General features: G+C 46.9%; 1 protein-coding gene across 4 annotated transcripts in view; it reads left to right on the top strand.

Annotated features, from left to right (window-relative positions):
* The window catches only part of LOC141224049 (sushi, von Willebrand factor type A, EGF and pentraxin domain-containing protein 1-like), a 407381-nt gene that overhangs the window by 355570 nt on the left and 24022 nt on the right, over positions 1-27789 (top strand). For all 4 annotated transcript variants that reach the window (XM_073666874.1, XM_073666873.1, XM_073666876.1 and 1 more), the window contains one exon: positions 24620-24699. In XM_073666874.1, coding sequence (XP_073522975.1) covers positions 24620-24699 — 80 coding nt within the window. The remainder of the gene's footprint in view (positions 1-24619; positions 24700-27789) is intronic.

The raw sequence follows: 27789 nt of genomic DNA, 5'->3' as shown, positions 1-27789 counted from the left end.
GAATTTTCCCACGCTGTCAGTGACGTGCATAAGGTGAGCTCATGTCCAATGAACTCAGCTCACCTCCTGCACGTCACTGACAGCGTGGGAGAATTCTCCTGCACTCAGCGCTTCAGTGTGAGAATTCTCCCACGCTGAAGCGCTGAGTGCAGGAGAATTTTCCCACGCTGTCAGTGACGTGCATGAGGTGAGCCGAGTTCATTAGACATTAACTCGGCTCATCTGGATGCCCTCACAGAGAGACACTGTGGAGCGCAAGCAAGCCTGCGCTTCTCAGTGTCTGCGGGATGACAGGCTGGATGGCAGCGTTCTGCTGCGGTCCAGCCTGTCATCTCGATGTAGCAGAGCTGAAGCTGTCATGGGAACCATGGAAAGGTAAGGATGATGTTGCTTTATTATTTTTCTTTTATTTCAGGAGATCGTTGGCTTCAGCTGGAATGGGCGTGATGGTAAGTATGGTTTAATTTAGAACAATAAAGAATTGTGTGTTTATTTCAATTAAAGGACTTTTTTCTGGGTGTTGTGTTTTTTTTAAATACTTTACTAGAAATTCATGGTGGTCATGCCTAATATTGGCGTGACCCCATGAATTTCGGGCTTAGGGCCAGCTGATAATGCCAAGCTGGCCCTAACCCCTTTATTACCCAGTGAGCCACCGCATCAGGGCCCTGGATGAGTTGGGTACAGCGCCAGAAGATGGCGCTTCTATGAACGCGCCATTTTCCGGGGTGGCTGCGGACTGCAATTTGCAGCGGGGGTGGCCCAGAAAGCTTGGGCCTCCCTGCGCTGCGGATTCCAGCCCCCAGCTGCCTAGTTGTACCTGGCTGGACACAAAAACAGGGCGAAGCCCCACGTCAATTTTCTTTAAATTATTTCATGAAATAATTAAGAAAAAAAGGGCTTCCCTATATTGTTGTGTCCGGCCAGGTACAAATAGGCAGCTGGTGGTTGGGGGCAGCCCGTTCCTGCCTGCTGTACCTGGCTGGACACAAATATAGTGCGAAGCCCCACGTCAATTTTTTTTAAATTATTTCATGAATTTCCTGAAATAATTTAAAAAAATTGAAGTGGGGCTTCGCACTATATTTGTGTCCAGCCAGGTACAGCAGGCAGGAACGGGCTGCCCCCATCCACCAGCTGCCTATTTGTACCTGGCCGGACACAACAATATAGGGAAGCCCTTTTTTTCTTAATTATTTCATGAATTTCATGAAATAATTAAAAAAAATTGAAGTGGGGCTTAGCACTATATTTGTGTCCAGCCAGGTACAGCAGGCAGGAACGGGCTGCCCCCAACCACCAGCTGCCTATTTGTACCTGGCCGGACACAACAATATAGGGAAGGCCTTTTTTTCTTAATTATTTCATGAATTTCATGAAATAATTTAAAAAAAAGTACGTGGGACTTCGCCCTATTTTTGTGTCCAGCCAGGTACAACTAGGCAGCTGGGGGCTGGAATCTGCAGCGCAGGGAGGCCCAAGCTTTCTGGGCCCCCCCCGCTACAAATTGCAGTCCGCAGCCACCCCGGAAAATGGCGCGTTCATAGAAGCGCCATCTTCTGGCGCTGTACCCAACTCATCCAGGGCCCTGGTGCGGTGGCTCACTGGGTAATAAAGGGGTTAGGGCCAGCTTGGTATTATCAGCTGGCCCCAAGCCCAAAATTCATGGGGTCACGCCAGTATTAGACATGACCGCCATGAATTTCTAGTAAAGTATTTAAAAAAAACACAACACCCAGAATAAAGTCCTTTAATTGAAATAAAGACACAATTCTTTATTGTTCTAAATTAAACCATACTTACCATCACACCCATTCCAGCTGAAGCCAACGATCTCCTGCAATAAAAGAAAAATAATAAACCAACCTCATCCTTACCTTTCCATGGTTCCCACGACAGCTTCAGCTCTGCTACATCGAGATGACTGGCTGGACCACAGCAGAACGCTGCCATCCAGTCTGTCATCCCGCAGACACTGAGAAGCGCAGGCATGCTTGCGCTCCTCACTGTCTCGCTGTGACGGCATCCAGATGAGCCGAGGTCATGTCCAATGAACTCGGCTCACCTCATGCACGTCACTGACAGCGTGGGAAAATTCTCACGCTGAAGTGCTGAGTGCAGGAGAATTCTCCCACGCTGTCAGTGATGTGCATGAGGTGAGCTCATGTCCAATGAACTCAGCTCACCTCCTGCACGTCACTGACAGCGTGGGAAAATTCTCCTGCAATCAGCGCTTCAGCGTGAGAATTTTCCCACGCTGTCAGTGACGTGCATGAGGTGAGCCGAGTTCATTGGACATGAACTCGGCTCATCTGGATGTCGTCACAGAGAGACGCTGAGCAGCGCAAGCAAGCCTGCGCTTCTCAGTGTCTGCGGGATGACAGGCTGGATGGCAGCGTTCTGCTGCGGTCCAGCCTGTCATCTCGATGTAGCAGAGCTGAAGCTGTCGTGGGAACCATGGAAAGGTAAGGATGAGGTTGCTTTATTATTTTTCTTTTATTGCAGGAGATCGTTGGCTTCAGCTGGAATGGGCGTGATGGTAAGTATGGTTTAATTTAGAACAATAAAGGATTGTGTCTTTATTTCAATTAAAGGACTTTATTCTGGGTGTTTGTGTTTTTTTTAACTTTGACTATGGGGTTAGTAATGGGGGTGTCTTATAGACGCCTCTCCATTACTAACCTGGGCTTGATGTCAGCTGGCATTATAAGCTGACATCAACCCCAACCCTATTACCCCCTGCCACCGCACCAGGGCAGCGTGGAAGAGCGAGGCTAAGTGCCAGAATTGGCGCATCCTATGAATGCGCCATTTCTGGGGCGGCTGACGGCTGGTGTTTCTAGCCTGGGAGGGGGCCAATATTCATGGCTCCCTTCCTGGGCTATTAATATCAGCCCCCAGCTGTCTGCCTAGCCTTTGCTAGCTATTAAATTAGGGGGGACCCCACGTCATTTTTTTTGGGGGGTCCCCCATTTTAATAGCTAGTAAAGGCTATGTATTCAGCTGGGGGCTGATATTAGTAGCCTGGGAAGCTCCGTGGGTATTACCCCCTTCCCAGGCTTCAAACATCTGCCCCAGCCGTCTGCTTAACCTCCGCTAGAGCCTAAAATTAAGGGGAACCCCACGCCAATTTTTTTAATAATAAATCCTTTATTTTAATACTAAATGACAAGTACAGTAACCAACACTATCACTGTACTTCATATATATGTGACTGACATGTTTCTATCTATCTAATCTATGTGTGATGCTCTATCTTTCTGTTCTAAATTGTCGGGTACCGCTGCTGAATTGCCGGCCGGCTTTTTTAAAGAGACAGTGCATGAAAACACTATTATTTTTTTAAATAAATCCTTTACACTAAATGACAAGTACAGTAAGCAACACTATCACTGTACTTATTATATATGTGACTGACATGTTTCTATCTATCTAATCTATGTGTGAAGCTCTATTCTTTCTGTTCTAAATTGTCGGGTACAGATGCTGAATTGCCGGCCGGCTTTTTTAAAGAGACGGTGCATGAAAACACTAATATTTTTTTTAATAAATCCTTTACACTAAATGACAAGTGCAGTAACCAACACTGTCACTGTGCTTCTTATATGTGTGACTGACATGTTTCTATCTAATCTATGTGTGATGCTCTATTCCTTCTTGTCTAAATTGTCGGGTACCGGTGTATGCCGCTGCTGAATTTGCCGGCCGGCTTTTTTAAAGAGAGTGTCTTCTAAGCAGTTTGTCAGCTTTTGGACACCTTTGCAGGTGTTTTCTATGTGTTTCTATGTGTTTTTGTTTGCCTGCCATTGGTTTTAACGGTGTTCGACGGTGTTCTAAGGTGTTCGACGAACAGTTCGACGAACAGTTCCTCGAACATCCCGGTGTTCGACGAACCGAACCGAACCCGAACACTACGGGGGTGGCTCAACACTAGTGCTGAACACTCGACAGTCCCACGGCTGGCAAGTTAGAACTGTGAGATTCACTACGTGCACCACTGGTGTTTTGTGGAAAAGCACATGTAAGATTCTGCAACAGTCTCTGCTGATACTCCTGCAAGCGTGAATCCCTTTCTATGGCAGGAATTATTTCGGCAAATTTACTTTTGTACCGGGGATCTAAGAGTGTGGCAGCCCAGTAGTCAGGATTATTTCTAATTCTGACAATTCGAGGGTCATGTTGCAGGTAGTGCAGCAAGAAGGCACTCATGTGTCTTGCCCATAAAGGAGCACCATGTCCCTGTTGTGTTGGTGGCGAGGTAACAATCATCCTTCCTTCCTCTGCCCTCTCCCCCCAACCTCGCACAACAGAAATGTGATCAAGGTCTCCCTCATCTGATGAGTCTTCCATCAGTTCGTCCTCCACTTCTTCCTGGGCTCCTGCACCTTCCTCACTAGTTTGGCTGCTGCCATGCGCCCTGGTAAATCCATCTCCCCCACCCTCACATGCCTGCCGCCTTGGTGCTGCCGACTGTCTGGACCTTGCAGATGTTAGCCCTTCCGCATACAACTCCTCCTCCTCTACTTCCTCCACCTCCTCTTGTCGCACCACCTGACTCCGAATTCTGTTTAACATGTGCTCAAGCATGTAAATCACCGGAATAGTCATGCTGATAATGGCATCATCAGCACTAAACATCTACGTCGCCATTTCAAAACTGTTCAGAAGGGTGCATAGGTCCCTGATCTGAGACCACTCCTCCAGCGTGATTTTCCCCAACTCTGGATCCCGTTGGCCCAGGCTATACGTCAGAACGTATTGCACCAGGGCTTGTCGGTGCTGCCACAGTCGCTGCAACATGTGCAGAGTTGAATTCCACCGGGTAGGCACATAGCATTTTAGCCGGTGAAGTGGCAGGCCCAACGACTTCTGTAGCGATGTAAGTCGCTGAGCTGACCACAACTCCTCAGCTGTGTGACTCACATTTCCCAGACATTTCAAAGTAAAAACCGCCTGATGACGTTGAGCCCTGCTGCCAGCATAGTAAGGAGGTGTGCAGGATCCCTTCTGCGCAATTAGAAAGCATGTGGCATGACCAGATAGGCTTTGGGTGCAAGTGGAGGACCGAGAGGAGGTTGAGGAGGCAGAAGCAGTGGAGGAACTTCGAGATAAAGAGGATTGACGTACAACTCGTGGGGACGGCAAGACTTGGACAGCAGCCCCTTGTCCTGCTGTCACCATAGTTACCCAGTGCCCAGTAAGCGACATGTAACGCCCCTGTCATTGCCTACTCGTCCAAGTGTCTGTGGTGAAATGCACCCTGTCACACACAAAGTTTCTCAAAGAAGCGGTGATGTTGTGTGCGACATGCTGGTGGAGCGCAGGCTCACCTTTCTTTGAGAAGTAGTGCTGACTGGGCATCTGGTACTGGGGCACTGCGACGGACATAAGGTCTCGAAAATCCTGTGTGTCCACCAGGCGGAAAGGCAGCATTTCTGTAGGCAAGAGCTTGCAGATGGTGAAATTCAACCTCTTAGCTTTCTCATGGCTAGGAGGAAATGGTCTTTTACTTGTCCACATCTGAGGGACCGAGGGCTGGCTGTTGTGCTTAGGCGGGGTTGATAAGGGTGTCCCCGGCAAACTGCCGGTCTGTGAGGAAGATGCAGGCGGACATGTTAGGTTGCCTTGATCCAAAGGTGGTGCTCTCGATGTCGGAGAGCGCTCAACACCAGCTGGTGTTTCCACCTCCAAAGAAAATGATGACCTGCCAATCACGCTGGCTGTTGCGGGTAAAGAGGTGGCAGGTCTGCATCCTAAAACAGGTGTGACTGCTGTCCCCCTTGTCACAGAGGATGAAGAGGCCGCGGATGCACAAGATGTGGCAGACGGTGGTTGGCCCGGCTGGCTAGGCCGCATTATAGCACAGTGAGCTTCCCACTGCAACTTATGCTTCATATCCATGTGACGGTTCATGCATGAAGTACTCAAACTATGGATTTTTTGGCCTCTACTTAGCTTTTGGTGACAAATGTTACAGATAACACGAGTTGGGTCATCCTTATCGATCTGAAAAAATGCCCAGGCTATGCAAGGCTTAGCACCCATGCGACCTGAAGAGCCACCACGACTTGTGGTCTGAGGCAGAGTAGTGTTTGAGGATGCAGTTGTTGACGTGCTTCCAGTACTACGTCTCTGTCCAGGAAGGCGCAACCTGACCTCGTCGTCACTAGCATCCTCCTCCACCTCCTCTGCTGACCTCATCGACTGGCTGACTATGGGTTGACAGTAAGTGGGATCTGCAACCTCGTGATCATCACCCTGTGCGTTATCACAGCCGTCGTCCTCAGAGCCAACCTCTTCCTGCCCTGACAAAAAACTCAAGTTGTCGCTCCAATCAGGTATTTGAGCCTCATCATCATCTTCCTCATTGTCTCCACCAACAGGAGTTACAGTTTGGGAACGAGGGTCTACATTATGGTCAGAACCTTCTGCGTCTGGTCCTGGATCCGACTCAAAGATTCTGGGCATTAGTGCAGATCATTTCCTCGTCTGGATTCACAGAAGCTCTGGAGCCGACCTCTGATTCCCAAGCTATAGTATGAGTAAACAGCTCTGCAGACTCAACCATCTGTTCTACCCCATACTCAGACGGGCAGCTGGAGACTTGGGAGCTGTGAGGAAGCAAGTGCGATTGGGTGACACCTCTGAGGACTGGAGTATTTGTGATGTTGAAGTTGAGGTGGAGGAGAGCCCACTTAAAGGAGCACTTGATGTCCGTTGAAGCACCTGCTGTTTTTGTGCCTCATCTGGAATTTGTTGCGATTGGCGTGGCCGTAAGAAAGGTATCGTATCACATTGTCCGCTAAAAGAAGTAGACATCTTAGTTTGGCTGGAAGATGGTCTTTCTTCTGCAGATTTTACTGTTGCTTTAACACCTACCCCACGGACACAACCTTTTTTTCCCTTCCCAACATGCCTATTCCCCTTTCCACCAGTAGCAGGCCTTTTTCCACTCATTTTGGTAGTTAACTAATTGACAACTCTGGAGTTGTTTGCACAAAAAACGATGGATGGGAACCGAGCAGAGCTGAGTGGCCAAACTGTGGTATTAGCCCAAAAGGATTGGCTGGGTTAGATGCAGTAAAACAATTTTATTACATACACAGGTGGTGCAGCTTAGTATAGATGGACTAATAGAATGAGTCCCACACACTGCTACAAGCCCAAAATTATTTTCCGAGCTAGATGCAGCTAAAAATTCTTTGTAATTTGCAAGCTGGTGGAGCTTAGTATAGATGGACTAAGAATAAGTCCCACACACTGCTACAAGTCAAAAATTATTTTCCGAGCTAGATGCAGCTAAAAATTATTTGTAATTTGCAAGCTGGTGGAGCTTAGTATAGATAGACTAAGAATAAGTCCCATACACTGCTACAAGCCCAAAATTATTTTCCGAGCTAGATGCAGATAAAAATTATTTGTAATTTGAAAGCTGGTGAAGCTTAGTATAGATGGACTAAGAATAAGTCCCACACACTGCTACAAGCCCAAAATTATTTTCCGAGCTAGATGCAGATAAAAATTATTTGTAATTTGCAAGCTGGAGGAGCTTATTATAGATGGGCTAAGAATAAGTCCCATACACTGCTACAAGCCCAAAATTATTTTCCGAGCTAGATGCAGATAAAAATTATTTGTAATTTGCAAGTTGGAGGAGCTTAGTATAGATGGACTAAGAATAAGTCCCACACACTGCTACGAGCCCAAAATTATTTTCCGAGCTAGATGCAGATAAAAATTATTTGTAATTTGCAAGCTGGTGGAGCTTAGTATAGATGAACTAAGAATAAGTCCCACACACTGCTACAAGCCCAAAATTATTTTCCGAGCTAGATGCAGATAAAAATTATTACTAATTTGCAAGCTGGTGGAGCTTAGTATAGATGGCCTAATAGAATGATGCTATGCCCAAAAGGTTTTACTTGGCTAGGTGCAGTAAAAAAAATTGTATTCTATACACAGGTGGTGTAGCTTGCAACACAGATGCGCTACTCCACTGACTAACACACACTGCAAGAGGCCAAAAAGGATTTGCTTAGCTAGATTTAGCCAAATGCTGTGAAAAACACTTGCACAGCACTGGCACAGACCTACCTGGCAAAAAGTCCTAGGAAATGCTGTAACCTAGTCCTCAAAAGGACAGCAATTACAATTAGTCCCTACTCCCAACCTATCTATTTAAGAGCACAGACCTGCCTGCTAAAAGTCATAGGAAATGCTGTAACCTAGTCCTCAAAAGGACTGCAATCACAACTATTCCCTACTCCCAAGCTATCTGTATATTTCTGAGAAAATTGGCTTGAAATTAACACTGAAAGTATAGCGCACACAGCAACAGCGGTGCAGTCTAACACGCAGCTGCAGCAGTGAGAAAATGGTGGCGACAGGGAAAATGGCTGGGTCTTATAGGGCAAGGACATGTGACATACACAGCCAATGACACATGCCCTTGCTTGTGTGAAAAAAAGCAGTTCGCTCCGTGTGTGCGCTGCTGATAGGCTGACAGATTGCACCTCCCCACTGTAAATGCGGGAAAGAGAAAAAAAATGGAGATCTTCCTTATTTATGCAGAGATCCATCCCCTGCCCCTCCCCCTGCCCCGCTGTACACTCAAACTGCGCATTAACATTGATTATCAGCATTACTGTGAAAAAATCCAGTTATGATTTTGGTGCACGAACAGTTATCGAACATAACCTCGAACAGCCGGATTTTTTTCAAATCGTTCGTGTTCGCCGAGCGGCTCGAACACCGCTCAAAACAGCTCGAATTTGAGATTGGCGAACAGTTCGAGTCGAACACCGCTCATCTCTAGCCAGGATCTCCAAGGCGTAGAGAGCCAAGTCATGCCACGTGTCCAGCTTGGAAACCCAATAATTATAAGGCACAGAAGAATCTCTGAGGACGTTGGTACGGTCGGCAAGGTACACCCTCAGCATCTTCTGCAACTTTTCCCTTCTTGCGAGAGTACCCCGCGCTTGTGCGATGGTAGGGCATGAGAAAATTGTCCCAGAACTTTGACAGTGTTCCTCTGCCTCTGCTCGAGTGCATTTGTGTCTCTCTCACTTGTACTCCTTGGTTGTCCAAAGAACTCTGACCTATGCCACCAGCATTTTAAGATGGGAATTTTTTTAATAATTCCGCAACAAGGGCCTTCTCGTACTGCCCCATTTTATTAGACCTGTCCTGTGCGGGAATAAGAGACAGAAAGTTCTCCTTGTAGTTTGGGTCTAGAAGTGTCTGTCACCAACCAATAATCACTGTCACCCAAAATTTAGACAACGCGAGGGTCACGGGAAAGGCAGCGTAACATAAACTCAGCCATGTGTGCCAGACTGCAGAGGCAAGACGTCCTCACCAAGAGGACAACTGACCATGGTCTCCTCCTCCTCTTCCTCCTCCTCCCCGTCCTCAGGCCATCCACGCTGAACAGACGATATGACAGTTGTGGAGGTAGTACAGTCTATAGCGCAGGAAACTAGCTACTGTTCTTCCTCCTCCTCCTCTTCTTCCTCATTGTCACCCAATACACGTTCTGATGAGATGAGGCTGGGCTATGTTTAATCACCCTGTATGGTTCCTTGCCCCATCTCATTGTGCTCTTTAGTTGTGAGCAGAGAGCATTTCAGAAGACAGAGAAGCGGGATGGTGACACTAATTATGGCATCATCGCCACTCACCATCTTGGTGGAGTCTTCAAAGTTTTGGAGGATGGTACAAATGTCTGACATCCATGTCCATTCCTGAGGTTTTATGTGTGGAGTCTGACCTGAATACCGATGGCCTTGTTGATGCTGGTAGTCAACAACTGCCCTCTTCTGCTCACAAATCCTTCCCAACATCTGCAATGTACAATTCCAACGCGTGGGGACATCGCAGATCAGTCGGTGAGCTGGAAGCAGCAAATGCTGCTGAAGCACAGCAAGGGCGGCGGAAGCTGTAGCTGACTTTCTAAAATGGGCACACAGGCAGTGTACTTTGACAAGCTGATCCGACAGATCTGGGTAGGTTTTGAGAAACTGCTGAACCACGAGGTTAAGCATATGGGCTAGGCATGGTACGTGTGTGAGCTCGCCTAGACTCAGAGCCACCACCAGGTTCCACCCATTGTCACACATGATCATGCCTGACTGTAGCTTCAGTGGTGTCAGCCACAGATCTGCCTGCTCTTTCAGAGCTGTCCACAACTCTTCAGCGCTGTGCGGTTTGTCAATGAAGCATATTAGCTTCAGTACAGCCTGTTGCCGCTTGGCTGAGGCAGTGCTGCAGTGCTTCCTGCTTGCAACTGATGTGGTTATTTCGGAGATGGAGGCTGAAGAGGAGGAGGTGCAGGAGCTGTAGAATGTGGGGCAACCCTGATTGACCCAGGGCCCGCTATCCCTGGTGTCGGGAGGACATGTTCTGTCGCAACGTCCGACTGGGTCCCGGCTTCCACTATATTAACCCAGTATGCCGTCAGTGAGATGTACCGTCCCAGCCCACAAGCACTTGTCCACGTGTCCGTGGTTAGGTGGACTTTCCCAGTAACTGCGTTATTGAGGGAACATCTAATGTTGTTGAACACGTGCTCGTGTAATATGGGGATCGCACACCGGGAGAAATAATGGCGGCTGGTGACTGAGTACCGAAGGACGACCGCTGCCATCAGGTTGCAGAAAGCTTCCGTCTCCACAAGCCTAAAAGGCAACATTTCGAGGGCAAGCATTAGCGAAATGTGTGAATTTAGTAATGTTGCCTGTGGGGCATTGGCTACATATTTGCGATTGCATTCCAAGGACTGGGATAGGGACTAACGCTGCACTGGGACAAGGTTGTGGACGTGCTTGCTGATGGTGCTAGTTGAGAGTGTGCAATGACAGGTTCAGGGTGGGAGGCATCTAGGCATGCGCCATGGACAGCGGATTGGCGTGCATGCACAACAGCGGAACAAGCGGTGGTGTCACCTGCAGATACTGTTGCTGGACCCTGGGGTTCGGCTGTCACGCTGTCTCAGTATACTGGAGGTAGGGGGCCTAAGCTGACCCTAAGCTGGGGCCCTGACTAATCCCTCAACCTGGAGGTACTGTTAAAGGTACAGAGGTCCAGGCCGCCAGCGTAACCCCTACCTCCTGAAGATCCCTGCACCTCAGTAATCTAGTCCTGAGAAGGACCCCGATCACAACCAAAGGGAACAAGAAATAATATGCCCAAACACAGTATTTAGACGAACGAGACAGTACAAGGGAAAAACCAAAACCACCTTGCATACAAACAACTTCTCAACTACAACAGAGGGAAAACCAAAGGGAAAGGAGATAAATGATAAAGCGAGGAAAGGGAAAAAACACTTCCAAGTACACTTATCTCAGCAACTCCAAACACCACGATCCGCTCTGTCAGTCTGAATGAAATGCTTTCACCGACACCTCGCAGACAGACCAGCAGGTATATGAAGGAGTCTCACTACAGAAGTATTGATTGCAGCTGGGCGAGGCTGGACCTCATCTAGCCCAGAGAGAGAGAGAGAATTAACTCCCTCACTGCCGAGAAACACAAAGCACCAACAAGTCAGCTGCGAGAAGTCAGGCTGTGTACTCGTGACGATCTTCGTGGCAACACACCCGTGACAGTACCCCCCCTTCTACGAGGGGCCTCTGGACCCTCAGGGCCAGGTTTATCCGGGTGAGTCGTGTGGAAGGCCCGAACTAATCGGTCTGCGTTAATATCCGATGCAGGAACCCACATCCTCTCCTCAGGACCATACCCCTTCCAATGAACCAAGTACTGAAGGGACCGGCGATTAAAGCGTGAATCAATGACCCTCGATACCTGGAACTCCAAGTTACCATTGACAACCACTGGAGGGGGAGGTAAAAGTGACGGTACCACCGGCGCCACATACCTCTTAAGCAATGATCTGTGAAACACGTTGTGAATTTTAAACGTAGGGGGGAGGTCAAGACGGAATGCCACCGGATTAATAATAGAACTGATTCTGTACGGCCCGATGAACCTGGGACCCAGTTTCCAGGAAGGAACCTTAAGTTTTATATTCCTGGTAGACAACCATACCCGATCGTTCACACTTAGGTCCGGACCAGACACTCTCCTCCTATCAGCCATACGTTTGTATCGGTTCCCCATAGTATTCAGATTCTTCAGCACCCCTCTCCATACTGAAGCGAGTGATGAGGAAAATCGTTCCTCCTCAGGAACCCCCGAAGAGCCCCCCCCACTGAAAGTACAAAACTGGGGGTGAAAACCATATGCCCCAAAAAACGGGGACTTACCAGTGGACTCGCTCCGCCTATTATTAAGAGCAAACTCTGCCAGAGGTAAGAAAGAAGCCCAGTCCTCCTGGTTCTCTGACACAAAACACCGGAGATATGTCTCCAAGCTCTGGTTCATACGTTCCGTCTGACCATTGGTCTGAGGATGAAAAGCCGATGAGAATGACAACTGCATCCCCTGCCGTGCACAAAACGCCTTCCAGAACTTAGACACAAACTGAGACCCCCGATCAGACACCACCTCGGAGGGTACCCCGTGAAGCCTCACAATCTCCCCAATGAACACCTGCGCAAGAGTTTTAGCATTAGGGAGAGCCGGAAGAGCGATAAAATGTGCCATCTTGCTGAACCTGTCCACTACAACGAGTATGACCGTTTTACCCGAAGACGGAGGGAGGTCCGTAATAAAGTCCATAGACAGATGAGTCCAAGGACGCTCCGGGATCTTCAAAGGTAAGAGGGCCCCAGACGGACGGGTATGTGAGGTCTTAGAGCGCGCACAAACCCCACAGGACGCGACAAAAGTTACCACCTCCTTATGTAAATTAGGCCACCAAAACCGACGCGAGAGGAGATCCACAGTTGCTTTACTCCCCGGGTGTCCTGCAAAAACTGAGTTATGGTGTGCCTCGATCACCTTTTGTCGCAACTGATCTGGAACAAACAATCTCCCTGGAGGTCCAACAGGGGCGTCCCCCTGAGCCTCCAATACCTCCTCCTCCAGCTCAGAGCATACTGCCGAAACCACCACCCCCTCCTGAAGGATAGGAATCGGGTCGTCCGTATTCCCGGCCCCCGGGAAACTACGAGATAAGGCATCCGCCTTTACATTTTTTGACCCAGGACGATATGTAACGACAAAATTAAACCTGGTAAAAAACAATGACCACCTAGCTTGTCTGGGATTCAGACGTTTCGCGGACTCCAGATATAGCAGGTTCTTGTGATCGGTGATGACGGTGACCGGATGAACTGCCCCCTCCAGAAAATGGCGCCACTCCTCAAAAGCTAACTTAATGGCCAAGAGTTCCCTATTGCCGACATCGTAATTCCTCTCAGCGGACGACAATTTTTTAGAGAAAAAGGCGCACGGATGCCACTTACCAGGGGACGAACCTTGTGACAATACTGCTCCCACCCCTACCTCGGAAGCGTCTACCTCTACAATGAATGGCTGAGACGCATCAGGTTGAATGAGTATGGGCGCCGAGGCAAAGCATTTTTTCAAAGAGGAGAATGCTTGACAAGCCTTGTCAGACCACCTAGAAAAATCCGTCCCCTTTTTAGTCATGTCAGTGAGAGGCTTAACCATGGACGAGAAATTACGAATGAACTTTCGGTAATAATTAGCAAACCCCAGGAAACGTTGTAGTGCCTTAAGATTCTCTGGCCGATCCCACTCAAGAACTGCCCGCACTTTCCCAGGGTCCATACGAAAACCGGACGCTGAAACCAGGAAGCCTAAAAACTGGAGTTCCTGTACGGCGAACACACACTTTTCCCACTTGGCATACAGTTTATTATCCCGCAAGATCTGTAACACCTGCCTAACGTGCTCCTGATGAGACACCAGATCCGGCGAGTAAATTAGGATATCATCCAGATATATGACAACAAACTGTCCCACCAAGCGGCGAAAAATGTCATTAACAAAGTGTTGGAACACCGCCGGGGCATTAGTCAGACCGAATGGCATGACAAGGTTCTCATAATGCCCCTCCGGAGTGTTAAACGCCGTCTTCCACTCATCCCCCTCCTTCATCCTAATCAGATTGTACGCCCCCCTGAGATCCAACTTAGAAAACCATTTGGCGCCCACGATCTGATTAAAGAGATCGGGAATAAGTGGGAGCGGATACGGATCTCGGACCGTAATCCGATTAAGTTCACGGAAATCCAGGCAAGGGCGTAGGCCTCCATCTTTCTTCTTAACAAAGAAGAACCCCGCAGCCACTGGTGAAGATGAAGGTCTAATATGCCCCTTAGCCAGACTTTCTGAGATATAATCCTTCATGGCCTGCCTCTCAGGACCAGAAAGGTTATACAACCTAGCTTTAGGTAACTTGGCCTCTGGGAGCAGTTTTACAGAACAGTCATACACGCGATGAGGAGGTAGTTCCTGACACCCTTTCTCCGAGAATACATCCTCAAAGTCCGCCAGAAATGGAGGTAAGACCCAAGGAGTAACCGCACCAATGACCGTGTTCATGCAGTTTTTATTACAGAATTTACTCCATTGGCTTATCTCCCTGGTTTGCCAATTAATAACCAGGTTATGCTTAGCTAACCAAGGAAGGCCCAACACAATAGGAGTGGGAAGACCCTCCAACACGTAGCAAGACAACAGTTCTTTATGTATTGCCCCCACTTGAAGTTTTACGTCATGCACAACTTGCAAAAAACTTCCCTGCCCGAGAGGCCTGGCATCGATCGAGAATATGGGGATGGGTTTAGCCAACTCACTCAACCGCATACCTTGAACCCGGGCAAACCGAGCATCAACCAGATTAGCCCCGGCCCCACTATCCAGAAGAACAGATATCCTCTCAGTTCTCGTACCCACCACCACCTCCGCCGGTACGAGAAACTGAGACGAACCTAGGGACGAAATACCTACTCCCAGATTGCCGTCCACCACACAACCTGGGATCAACAGTTTTCCCGACGACTCTTCACTCTGCAAGGGACGGGATGGACACCCCCCAATAAAATGTCCCTTTCTCCCACAGAAGAAACACCTTCCTGCCTTATGGCGCACCACCGGTCCCCTCCCCCGAAATGATGTCCCTCCTAATTGCATAGGCTCCTCTGGACTGACCAGGGGAACCACCATATGAGGGGACCTTGTAGGAGGTGGAGTCATCACAGGGGGTAGAGTTATCCCGCACCTCTCCCGAAGCCGTCTGTCCACGCGAATAGCGAGGGCCATAGCGGCTTCCAGAGACACGGGAGAGTCATACTGTGCCAACACATCCTGTAATTTGTCGGATAAACCATGACAAAACTGGCTCCTAAGAGCCGGGTCATTCCACTGGGTGTCCGTGGCCCACCTACGGAACTCCGAACAGAATTCCTCCGCCGGACGATCTCCCTGCTGGATCCTACGTAACTTAGACTCAGCAAAGGAGATCCGATCTGGGTCATCATATACGAGTCCCAGGGCAGCGAAAAACCTATCCACTGTCTGGAGAGCCGGGGAACCCGGGGGAAGAGAGAACGCCCAAGATTGTGGGTCCCCTTGTAGGAGCGAGATGACAATTCCCACCCTTTGTTCCTCACTCCCCGATGACCGAGGCCGCAGCCGAAAGTACAATTTACATGCCTCCCGGAAAACAAAAAACTTGTCCCGCCCCCCAGTGAACCTATCAGGGAGCGCTACTTTAGGTTCTGGTCCGGCTTGCTCCTGAGGATGCCAAACCTTGGACCTAACGTCCGCCAGCTCCATGGACAAACTCTGCAATTGCCGAGCTAGACCGGCTACTGGATCCATAGTAGCTGGAGAAAAACTAAGTGGGTCGGTGAAAATGTCACGCTGTCTCAGTATACTGGAGGTAGGGGGCCTAAGCTGACCCTAAGCTGGGGCCCTGACTAATCCCTCAACCTGGAGGTACTGTTAAAGGTACAGAGGTCCAGGCCGCCAGCGTAACCCCTACCTCCTGAAGATCCCTGCACCTCAGTAATCTAGTCCTGAGAAGGACCCCGATCACAACCAAAGGGAACAAGAAATAATATGCCCAAACACAGTATTTAGACGAACGAGACAGTACAAGGGAAAAACCAAAACCACCTTGCATACAAACAACTTCTCAACTACAACAGAGGGAAAACCAAAGGGAAAGGAGATAAATGATAAAGCGAGGAAAGGGAAAAAACACTTCCAAGTACACTTATCTCAGCAACTCCAAACACCACGATCCGCTCTGTCAGTCTGAATGAAATGCTTTCACCGACACCTCCCAGACAGACCAGCAGGTATATGAAGGAGTCTCACTACAGAAGTATTGATTGCAGCTGGGCGAGGCTGGACCTCATCTAGCCCAGAGAGAGAGAGAGAATTAACTCCCTCACTGCCGAGAAACACAAAGCACCAACAAGTCAGCTGCGAGAAGTCAGGCTGTGTACTCGTGACGATCTTCGTGGCAACACACCCGTGACATCGGCCCACTTAGTCGGGTGCTTTGCTGCCATGTGCCTGATCATGCTGGTGGTGGTCAGGCTGCTAGTTTTGCTACCCCTGCTGATGCTGGCCTGGCAGGTGGTGCAAATGGCCTTTTGGGGGTTATCTGCAGAGTCTTTAAAAAATAACCAGACTTGGGAAGATCTAACAGTTGTACTGGCAACTTCCGTCGTGTTGGCATTACAAGGAATGTTTTCCCTCCTTGTGTCTGTGGCCACCACACTGCTTCTTCCTGCCTTTTGTGGTGCTACACCTCCCTTCCCTGTGTGCTTCTGTCCTCACTCTGTATGTCCCCCTGCCTGGTTGGGTCAGTTACTATATCATCTACCACCTCATCTTCCACTTCCGCACCCTGGTCCTCCTCCTGACTTTCTGGCAATTGTGTCTCATCATGATCATCATCATCCACCTCTTGCGACAGTAATTTCACTTTCCCACCATCGCCTTCGTGTGACCGTGGCTGCTCCAATATTTGGGCATCGCTACACACGTTCTCCACTTGACTCGCTTCAAGCTGGCCGGGCTAGAGGCCCGAATCTACAAATGGAAAAGTGAACAGCTCTTCTGAGTGTCCAAGTGTGGGATCAGTTGTCTCCAGGCACTCGGCATGTTGAGAGGAAGGAGGATCAGGGTGAGGAATATGCGATCCAGACTTGCAGTTACTGAGACTTGACCGTGTGGAAGACAGGGTGGTGGGGGCAAAGTGACTGGAAGCATCTGCTATCCAACCAACAACCTTTTGACACTGCTCTGGGTTCAATAGTGGTGTACTGCTGTCCCCTAGTAATTGGGACAGGAAGGTAGAGTGACAAGATGTGGGTGTTTGTTGTGGCACAATTACAGCTTGCCCACGGCCACGTCCTCGGCCTCTGCATGCACCATCACCATCATATTCACTTCCCCGTCCCTTGCCACGCACCTTGCCCATTTTTAATGGAGGACAATATTTTCCACATTCACAAGAAATGGTTGATTTTGGAACGCAGTTATATTTGATACGTCTGACAGAGAACCACAATTTTAAATAGCAGGCCAGTAATTTACTAATATTATTCCACACAGAGACCTAGTGTGAATAGCTTGACCGACACACTGCAACAGAATGGAAATGGAAGAGATGGCTGATTTTGGAACAGTCTTATAGGTGTTATGTCTGACAGAGAAACACGGTTTTAAATAGCAGACCTTTAATTTACTAATACTATTCTACACAGAGACCTAGTGTGAATAGTTTGACCGACACAGTGCAACGAAATGAAAATGGAAGAAATGGCTGATTTTGGAACACTCTTATAGATGTTATGTCTGACAGAGAACCACGGTTTTAAATAGCAGGCGTGTAATTTACTAATACTATTCTACACAGAGATCTAGTATGAATAGCTTCACTGACACACAACAACAGAATGGAAAAGGAGGACAATATTTTCCACGCTCAGTTTAAATTTCTGGATTTTTATCGCTGAAATGTGGAATAGATCTAGCTTTATTCTGCAGTGAGAACAAGCAAATGAAGCAGAAAAATGGTGTACTCTGGATTGCTTTTTAAGCAAATAACCAGGATTAAGATAAAAAAAAATTGGCCTGGCCCCTGATATCTGTGGCTATGTCTACAAATATCTGTAATTATTACAGCAGCAGCAGACAGGACGTTCAATGGACCCTCTTGTGCCTGCCTGCCTAGCACTGATTATATGCAGCTGGATTAGTCCTCAGAAGGACTGTTAGTTCAGATGGATATATATATATATATATATATATATATATATATATATATATATATATATTCACTGCTCAAAAAAATAAAGGGAACATTTAAACAACAGAATATAACTCCAAGTAAATCAAACTTCTGTGAAATCAAACTGTCCACTTAGGAAGCAACACTGATTGACAATCAATTTCACATGCTGTTGTGCAAATGGAATAGACAATAGATGGAAATTATTGGCAATTATCAAGACACCCTCAATAAAGGAGTGGTTCTGCAGGTGGGGACCACAGACCACATCTCAGTACCAATGCTTTCTGGCTGATGTTTTGGTCACTTTTGAATGTTGGTTGTGTTTTCACACTCGTGGTAGCATGAGACGGACTCTACAACCCACAGAAGTTGCTCAGGTAGTGCAGCTCATCCCGGATGGCACATCAATGCGAGCTGTGGCAAGAAAGTTTGCTGTGTCTGTCAGCGTAGTATCCAGAGGCTGGAGGCGCTACCAGAAGACAGGCCAGTACACCAGGAGACGTGGAGGTGGCCGTAGGAGGGCAACAACCCAGCAACAGGACCGCTACTTTTGCCTTTGTGCAAGGAGGAACAGGGTGAGCACTGTCAGAGCCCTGCAAAGTGACTTCCAGCAGGCCACAAATGTGCATGTGTCTGCACAAACGGTTAGAAACCGACTCCATGAGGGTGGTATGAGGGCCCAACATCCACAGAAGGGGGTTGTGCTCACAGTCCAACACCGTCCAGGACGCTTAGCATTTGCCACAGAACACCAGGATTGGCAAAGTCTCTACTGGCGCCCTGTGCTCTTTACAGATGAAAGCTGGTTCACACTGAGCACATGTGACAGACGTGACAGAGACTGGAGATGCCATGGAGAGCGATCTGCTGCCTGCAACATCCTTCAGCATGACCGGTTTGGCAGTGGGTCAGTAATGGTGTGGGGTGGCATTTCTTTGGAGGGCCACACAGCCCTCCATGTGCTCGCCAGAGGTAGCCTGACTGCCATTAGGTACCGAGATGAGATCCTCAGACCCCTTGTGAGACCATATGCTGGTGCGGTTGGCCCTGGGTTCCTCCTAATGCAGGACAATGCCAGACCTCATGTGGCTGGAGTGTGTCAGCAGTTCCTACAAGATGAAGGCATTGTAGGTATGGACTGGCCTGCCTGTTCCCCAGACCTGAATCTGATTGAGCACATCTGGGACATCATGTCTCGCTCCATCCAGCAACGTCACATTGCACCACGGACTGTCCAGTAGTTGGCGGATGCTTTAGTCCAGGTCTGGGAGGAGATCCCACAGGAGACCATCCGCAACCTCATCAGGAGCATGCCCAAGCGTTGTAGGGAGGTCATACAGGCACGTGGAGGCCACACACAATACTGAGCCTCATTTTGACTTGTTTTAAGGACATTACATCAAAGTTATATCAGCCTGTAGTGTGTTTTTACACTTTATTTTTGGGGGTGACTCCAAATCCAGGCCTCCATTGGTTAATAAATTTGATTTCCATTGATGATTTTTGTGTGATTTTGTTGTCTGCACATTCAACTTTGTACAGAACAAAGTATTCAATGAGAATATTTCATTCATTCAGATCTAGGATGTGTTATTTGAGTGTTCCCTTTATTTTTTTGAGCAGTGTATATATATATATATATATATGTTGTGGAATACCTATTCTAACAGGATGTTCAATGGACCCTCTTGCACTATATGCACTGCAGCCTGCCACATACACTGCCTCCCTGCCTAACTCCTGCTTTCACCACTGAATATATGCAGCTGGATTAGTCATTAGAAGGACTGTTAGTTCAGATGGATATATACTGTATATATGTTGTGGAATACTGATACTAACTATAAAGTAGCAAATCTCTCCCTGACGCAGCAGCACCTCTCCCTACTCTGCCTCATTCTGGAGTAGACTGTGACAAGCATGGCGGCGCCCAGTCTTATATACACCTGATGACGCTGTGTGTCCAGGAAATCACTGTAATGCCCACAACCAACATGGCTATGGCATTACAGTGTGTGGCAGGCAATCCCTGCATGTTCATTGGCTCTCTAAAGAGTGCCACACATGCAGGGAGGGGACCTGAGTGTAATGCACACACTCGGGCTGAGCGGCGTGTGCGTGTGATTCCACTGGGTCGTGACGGAGAGTGAATGTCTGGAGGGGCGTAACTAGGTATTCACCCGATCCGACCAGGGTCGCACGACGGCATACGACGCCAGTGCACCAAGGAGGAACCGAGCAGAGGGACCAGGTGCTACTCCAGGACAGACCCCGGACACGGCTGTTGACCCACACAGGGGAATACAGGAACAGACTGGTTAGGCTGGCACAACTGGTATGCAGGCAGGCGGGTATGCAGGCAGGGGGGTACAGGCAAGCACGGCTAGAGTGCAGACAGGAAGGCACTAGCAGGTAGGAACACAGGCGGGATAGGACCCAGTACACACTGGGACTCTGGAACAGAACCCCAGATGTGGCGGACAAACACAGCAGGACAAGGCCGCCCGGAGCGGTGAGCGAGAGCAGGGCAGGACGAGGCCGCCCGGAGCGGTGAGCGAGAGAAGGGCAGGACGAGGCCGCCCGGAGCGGTGAGCGAGAGCAGGGCAGGACGAGGCCGCCCGGAGCGGTGAGCGAGAGCAGGGCAGGACGAGGCCGCCCGGAGCGGTGAGCGAGAGCAGGGCAGGACGAGGCCGCCCGGAGCGGTGAGCGAGAGCAGGGCAGGACGAGGCCGCCCGGAGCGGTGAGCGAGAGCAGGGCAGGACGAGGCCGCCCGGAGCGGTGAGCGAGAGCAGGGCAGGACGAGGCCGCCCGGAGCGGTGAGCGAGAGCAGGGCAGGACGAGGCCGCCCGGAGCGGTGAGCGAGAGCAGGGCAGGACGAGGCCGCCCGGAGCGGTGAGCGAGAGCAGGGCAGGACGAGGCCGCCCGGAGCGGTGAGCGAGAGCAGGGCAGGACGAGGCCGCCCGGAGCGGTGAGCGAGAGCAGGGCAGGACGAGGCCGCCCGGAGCGGTGAGCGAGAGCAGGGCAGGACGAGGCCGCCCGGAGCGGTGAGCGAGAGCAGGGCAGGACGAGGCCGCCCGGAGCGGTGAGCGAGAGCAGGGCAGGACGAGGCCGCCCGGAGCGGTGAGCGAGAGCAGGGCAGGACGAGGCCGCCCGGAGCGGTGAGCGAGAGCAGGGCAGGACGAGGCCGCCCGGAGCGGTGAGCGAGAGCAGGGCAGGACGAGGCCGCCCGGAGCGGTGAGCGAGAGCAGGGCAGGACGAGGCCGCCCGGAGCGGTGAGCAAAAGGGTCAGAGCGGAGCAAGGCTGCCGGAGCAGCGAGCAAAAGGGTCAGAGCGGAGCAAGGCTGCCGGAGCAGTGAGCAAGGCAGAGCAGGCTAGAACCGCCGGAGCAGTGAGCAAGGCAGAGCAGGGGGGACAGGGCTCTGTTCACACGGAACAGACAGGAAGGGAAAGGCAGAGCCAGATACCCACAGGGTACTTGCAGAGAAGTAGCGAGTGGACCACAAACTCACAAACGGGAGTACAGAGACAACAAGCAGGAGTTAGGTACGAGTTCAGACTCTGCAGAAAAAGGACAGGAACGGACATAGAGAAAAAACAGGTAAAAGATAGGAGAGAGTTCAGACTGGAACTGAGTGTACGGAGGAGACCGACACTGCAGCGGAATACAGGAGCGGGTCTGGGAATACGGCCCCCAGAGAGGCGGGACAAACAGGCAAGGAGCGTGTTCAGACAGGACAGACAAGATACAGGAGCGGGTCTAGGTAATCGGCCCCTAGAAGGCAGCAGGAACAGGCTAGGAGCGTGTTCAGACAGGCCTGGAAATACAGCCTCCAGGATAGGCAGACAAGAGAACACAGAACGGGATGGGACCTGGCACCTTCAGAGTGAAAGCACACACTGAATGAAACACAATGCTCAGGCAGGGATTGATTGGGGCAGCTGGGTTAAATACCAGGTGACAGATAGCAATAGGCTGAGGACGCACAAGGGGTGTGACCCACAGCAGGTACAAAAAGCAGGAAGTGATCGGGCACCGCCCTTAAGCAGCAGAAACAGACACAAACAGACAGCATGGAGGGAAGCCAGAGAGACATTCTGGACTGGAGATCAAGTGCGCGCTCTTGCACAGTGGGAGATGGACCACTATGCAAGGACGCCGCCAGGTATGTTACACTGAGTTCCCGCCCGAGCAACCTGGAAATAATCGCCGAGCTCTTCGAGCACAGTGATGCTCGGGTGAGTACCGAGCAGTGGCGAGCACGTTCGCTCATCACTAATTTTTAGTATTTGAGAAGCACAGTTTACTTAAATACTTGAGTTCTTTATGGTTGCCATTTGCAGGGCACCTAAGGTGCCAAAACATCAGAAATCAAAGTTGACCCTATTAATTACACTCATAGAACTCATTTGTGGGTGCAGTGTCTATTTTGACGTTTCAGAGTGATAATTGCAAATAAGCCATTTTAGTACCTAATATATTGTGCCCAGTTTGTGCTTCTGGAAACACACATCCCATAAATTCTTAAATGCATTGTTCAGGATTTAACAATTGATGACCTAGCTCAATAGGAAAAAAATTAATTCGAAATTAAGTACTCGTCTGCAGACACTAAACAATGAATGGGACTGCTGTGTTCCACCCATACATCATTTACAGTAGTTCTGGCCATTGCTGCAGCAGTTTTAAGATGACCGCTCAGTGTGCCTGGTGTTGAAACCACACTGATTTCATATTGATCACCTTTCCAACGGATATGTCATCAATCATTAGATTTGGTGGGTTCTCCCCTTTGCAGCCATTGAGAATACTGCAAGGCTCAGAAGAGGAGGCCATTTCGTTTGGGTATAGTGTTTTTTACTGGATTGTTTTTTGGGAGCTATATCGCTTTTCGAGCGTTTTTGAAGTAGTAGTAAGTGGAAAATCTCTAATATTCCATTGATGGATGACAGATCTGAGTGGAACCTTGTTTTTTGCGGGATGAGAAAAATCCCCCAAAAAGTTTCCATTGCTGTTATTTGGGGGTACATAAAACTTTTAATCGCTTTTTATTCAAATTTTTGGGATACCATGAACAAATAAAGAGCAATTTAGGAATTTGGTTTATGCTGTTCACTGTGTGGTAAAACTGATAAGCCAACTTTATTCTTTGGGTCAGTACAATCACAGCGATGGCAGGGTTACACAGTATTTTTATATATTGCTATTTTTGCACGCTAAAAACACTTTTTAAAAAACGTATTTATGTATTTTTTACATTTGTATCAACATATTCTAAGAACTATAGCTGTTTTATTTTTCCACTGAAAGACCTGTGCAGGGGCTTGTTTTTTGCAGGATTAGTGGAAGGGTTTATTAATGCCAAACTTTAACAAAAAACAGCAAATCATGAATTTCTGGGATTTTTTGTACACCATTCTCTCTATTCTTTGGGTCAGTATCATCACAGTGATACCACATATATGTTTTTTTAAGTTCTGCTAATTTTGCACACTAAATGGAATAAAAGTATACCTCAAAGGGGGTATACTCATTTATACTGAGCACTGGTGCAGAGCAGAGAAACCATGTACCGTCTCACAAAGGGCAAAGAAAACAGGTGATAAAAAAGAAGAAAAGCAAATGAAGAGAAAATAAGTACAGAATTGAAGCTGTGTATGAAAATAAGTGAAGCCAGCAGCACCCAAGAAACATGTAGCACTCACATCCATCCTATATTACTGAGAATGACACTCTCAAAAGAGAAAAATCTGATGTTCGGATCAGGGTGCAAACTGCACACAAGGGGGTCTGAAAATAAATGAAAAAAAGTAGATTGGAGCTCAAAGTTAGTGTAACTATATTAACTAAAGGAAACCTTTAACATTTTTAAAATATTGTATGTTTTTTCCATGTCAAAGGAGTCCAAAGCCTTTAAGAACCAAGCACTTTTTTATCATTATCACATGCAAAAACCAAAAACTCATTTTCCCGCGATGTAACAGTATGAAGGCTTGTTTTTTTTTTTCTTTGTGGGAAGAGTTGTAATTTTCATTTGTAATATTTTGGGATACATATAATTTATCTATTAGCTTTTACTAATTTATGGTTATATATTGGATCCATTTAAAACCATTGTTTCACTGAATTACATGTACTTTTGAAGAAAAATGGGTTTGTTTTTAATTAAAAATGTTGTTTGACTTGTACAGTTTGTATATAAAGACTATTAGGAAGCCTTATTGATGTCATTCAGTTTTCAATCCACCAGACAGCTCACTGTAGGCTCACGTATGTAGCCTCTGCTGTGATCTGTCTAAAATGTTCATGCAATCCAATAAAAATGGGTTAAAAGGTGTATACTGCCTTTTAATTAATCCTGAATTGTCTTTACATGTTAACTTAAATGTGTAATCATGATCATTTTCTTTTATTTTTACTTTATATTCAAGATATTCGTTGATATCAAAAAGAAATTACAGAGAATGTCAAGCAGACGGAACATGGAGTGGTAAACCCCCGGTGTGCAAAGGTAAAGTACCAACAAAGACAACTACTGTGTAATCAGATAAGATAGATATGGAATTATAACTGCCTTCATGATAGCATAACACTTCACTGCCTGCAATCTAAAAATGGTTGCAATTAAATCATACAGGCTCAATTTACACCCATCTTTTAGGTCAAGTTGTCATGACAATTTTTGACAGTTTTTTTTCGTCAAAAAAAAAATTAAATTCTACATGAACAATGCATTTTAGCATGCTCTAGCTGTGGGATTTCTGAAGGCTTTTGCTTTCTTAAAAAAAACATCATAAACTGCATCTTGTCTGTGTCTCCTTTGCTGCAATTTTTTGCGTTTTTGTATAACTACATTACCCGTAAGAAGTTTGGACACACCTATTCATGCAATGTTTTCCCTGGTTTACTTTGGAATGTGCACATCCCCAGAATAATAACACCAGCCCCCAACTGTCTACTTTCCCTCAGCTGGTTAATAAAAATAAGGGTGACCCCACGCCATATTTTTCATTTAATTTTATATTTATTAGCTAAATACATGTACAGTAAACTACACATGCACTGCACTAATTATATATCTCAATGACATCTTTCTATCTACAGTGGCGACCAAAAATTTAGCATTTTTTTAAAATGTGATTACTTCTGTCTGGTTGTTGTGATGCCATTTCCATGGTGATGAATTGAAAGTGCATGAAGTTGTCATCATGCAACACCTTAATTTTAACCAATATGCTTTTGAATATAGGTATGGTCATTTAATTAAAGAAAACTGACAGCCAAAAGTTTTGAATATACTATTTATTGATCACAGCATGGAGAGTAATTCATTGCTTACAATGCCATAACTTAATATTTTGTATCATAACCTCTTGCTTTAATTATTGCACCACATCTATGGGGCATTAAAGGGGTTTTCCCACGAAAAAAAAGTTAATTTTAATCAATAAGTCTTGGAATGAGAATAAGTTCCACAATAGGATGTATTTAAATAAAATGTTACTGTGCTGAGATAATCTTATTAATGTGATCCTGCTGTGTACTGTGTAATGGCTGTGTCTGACAGTACAGGAACATGGTCTGATCATACCACATCTCCTGGGCAGGGGAGGACACAAAAGAGTATACAGACATTTCAGCAGGGGATCACAACTGATTCTTTCTTTGAAGTAAAACATTGTTTAAAATCAGGTAGTGAAATGTTTTACCTCACAGAAAGAATCAGCTGTGATCCCGAGCTGTAATATCTGTATACTCTTGTTTCCTCCCCTGCACAGGAGCTGTGGTATGATCAGACCATGTTCCTGCACGGTCAGACACAGCCATTACACAGTACACAGCAGGGGCACATTTATAAGATTATCTCAGCACAGAGACATTTTATTTAAACACATCCAATTGTGGAAATTATTATTATTCCAAGATCTAGTGATTAAAATTAACTTTCGCTCATGGGAAAACCCCTTTAAAGCCACTAGGGTATTCAAGACATTTCGAGGCATCTTGCTCCATTCCATTTGTAAATCTGCAAACAATTCATCTTTATTGCTATGGGTACAGGCCCCAACTCATCACCCTAACTCATCCCAAAGGTGCTGTATAAGGTTTAAATCAGGTGATTGGCTTGGCCATTGCAGCAGGTAAACATTTTTCTTTGCTAACCAATTTGTGACTAAATTGGATGTGGCTTAGGATCATTGTCTTGGTTGAATTTCCAGCAAAAAAATTTAGGCACAATTCGACTACCCATTTCAAAATATATATATCTATGTTTTTACTAGGGGTTCAGTCTCTCTGCCCTTGTCCATATGTATGTCACTTGACAAATGGTAAGGTTTTAATATTAGAATTAGGACTGTCCCATAAGTGTTACCGTGACGTGGTGGGATGGCTTTTACATTATTTTGATCAAAATTATTTTAACTAAATACCCTTTAATATTTATCATTATTTTTGCACTGAGCGATTTATCCATTTACTTCCAGTTATTTGGGTATTTTGCTTGTCTTTGGTTTTTCTCTGTCTAGTGGCCTTATGTGAACATGCATTTACATTTTGCATGCACATCAAATTACGTTTCAGTTCAGACTCCCAGTTTTTTTCTTTGTAGTTTAGTGTGCTTTAGTGCGTATAAAGGGTGTGGCCGCCCTTTGTCTGAGCTGAAAGGTTCATCCTGCCTCTCAAGTCTATGTTTCTACTAGGGGTTCAGTCTCTCTGCCCTTGTCCATATGTATGTCACTTGACAAATGGTAAGGTTTTAATATTAGAGTTAGGACTGTCCCATAAGGGTTGCCGTGACGTTGCGGGATAGCTTTTACATTATTTTGATCAAAATTATGTTAACTAAATACCCTTTATTATTTATCATTATTTTTGCACTGAATGATTTATCCATTTACTTCCAGTTATTTGGGTATTTTGCTTGTCTTTGGTTTTTCTCTGTCTAGTGACCTTATATGAACATGCATTTACATTTTGCATGCACATCAAATTACGTTTCAGTTCAGACTCCCAGGTTTTTTCCATTTCAAAATATGCAAAAGATTTGGCTCCTCAAATGTTGAAAACTAACATACAGTTATATGAAAAAGTTTGGGCACCCCTATTAATCTTAAGCTTAATGTTTTATAAAAATTGGTGTTTTTGCAACAGCTATTTCAGTTGATATATGTAATAACTGTTGGACACAGTAATGTTTCTGCCTTGAAATGAGGTTTAATGTACTAACAGAAAATGTGCAATCTGCATTCAAACAAAATTTGACAGGTGCATAAGTATGGGCACTTTCATTTTCTTGTTTTAAATACTCCTACCTACTTTTTACTGACTTACTAAAGCACTTTTTTTGGTTTTGTAACCTCATTGAGCTTTGAACTTCATAGCCAGGTGTATGCAATGATGAGAAAAGCTACTTTTTCATATAACTGTATAAAGGAAGAAAACAATGTCAAATACAATTATCGTCCTTACAGCTGACAACCATTTGCTTCCGATTTACTAAAATCACCAGGAAAATGGTATCACAACAACCAGACAGAAGTAATCACACTTTTTAAAAAAATGCAAAACTTTTGGTCGCCACTGTATCTATTCTTTCTGT

The sequence above is a fragment of the Phyllobates terribilis genome, unplaced genomic scaffold (genome assembly GCF_046119375.1).
Source record: "Phyllobates terribilis strain yellow unplaced genomic scaffold, ASM4611937v1 Scaffold_2__4_contigs__length_985480577, whole genome shotgun sequence".
NCBI lineage: Eukaryota > Metazoa > Chordata > Amphibia > Anura > Dendrobatidae > Phyllobates > Phyllobates terribilis.
Note: the sequence above shows the minus strand (reverse complement) of the source record. Positions and strands in the feature narration are given on the sequence as shown.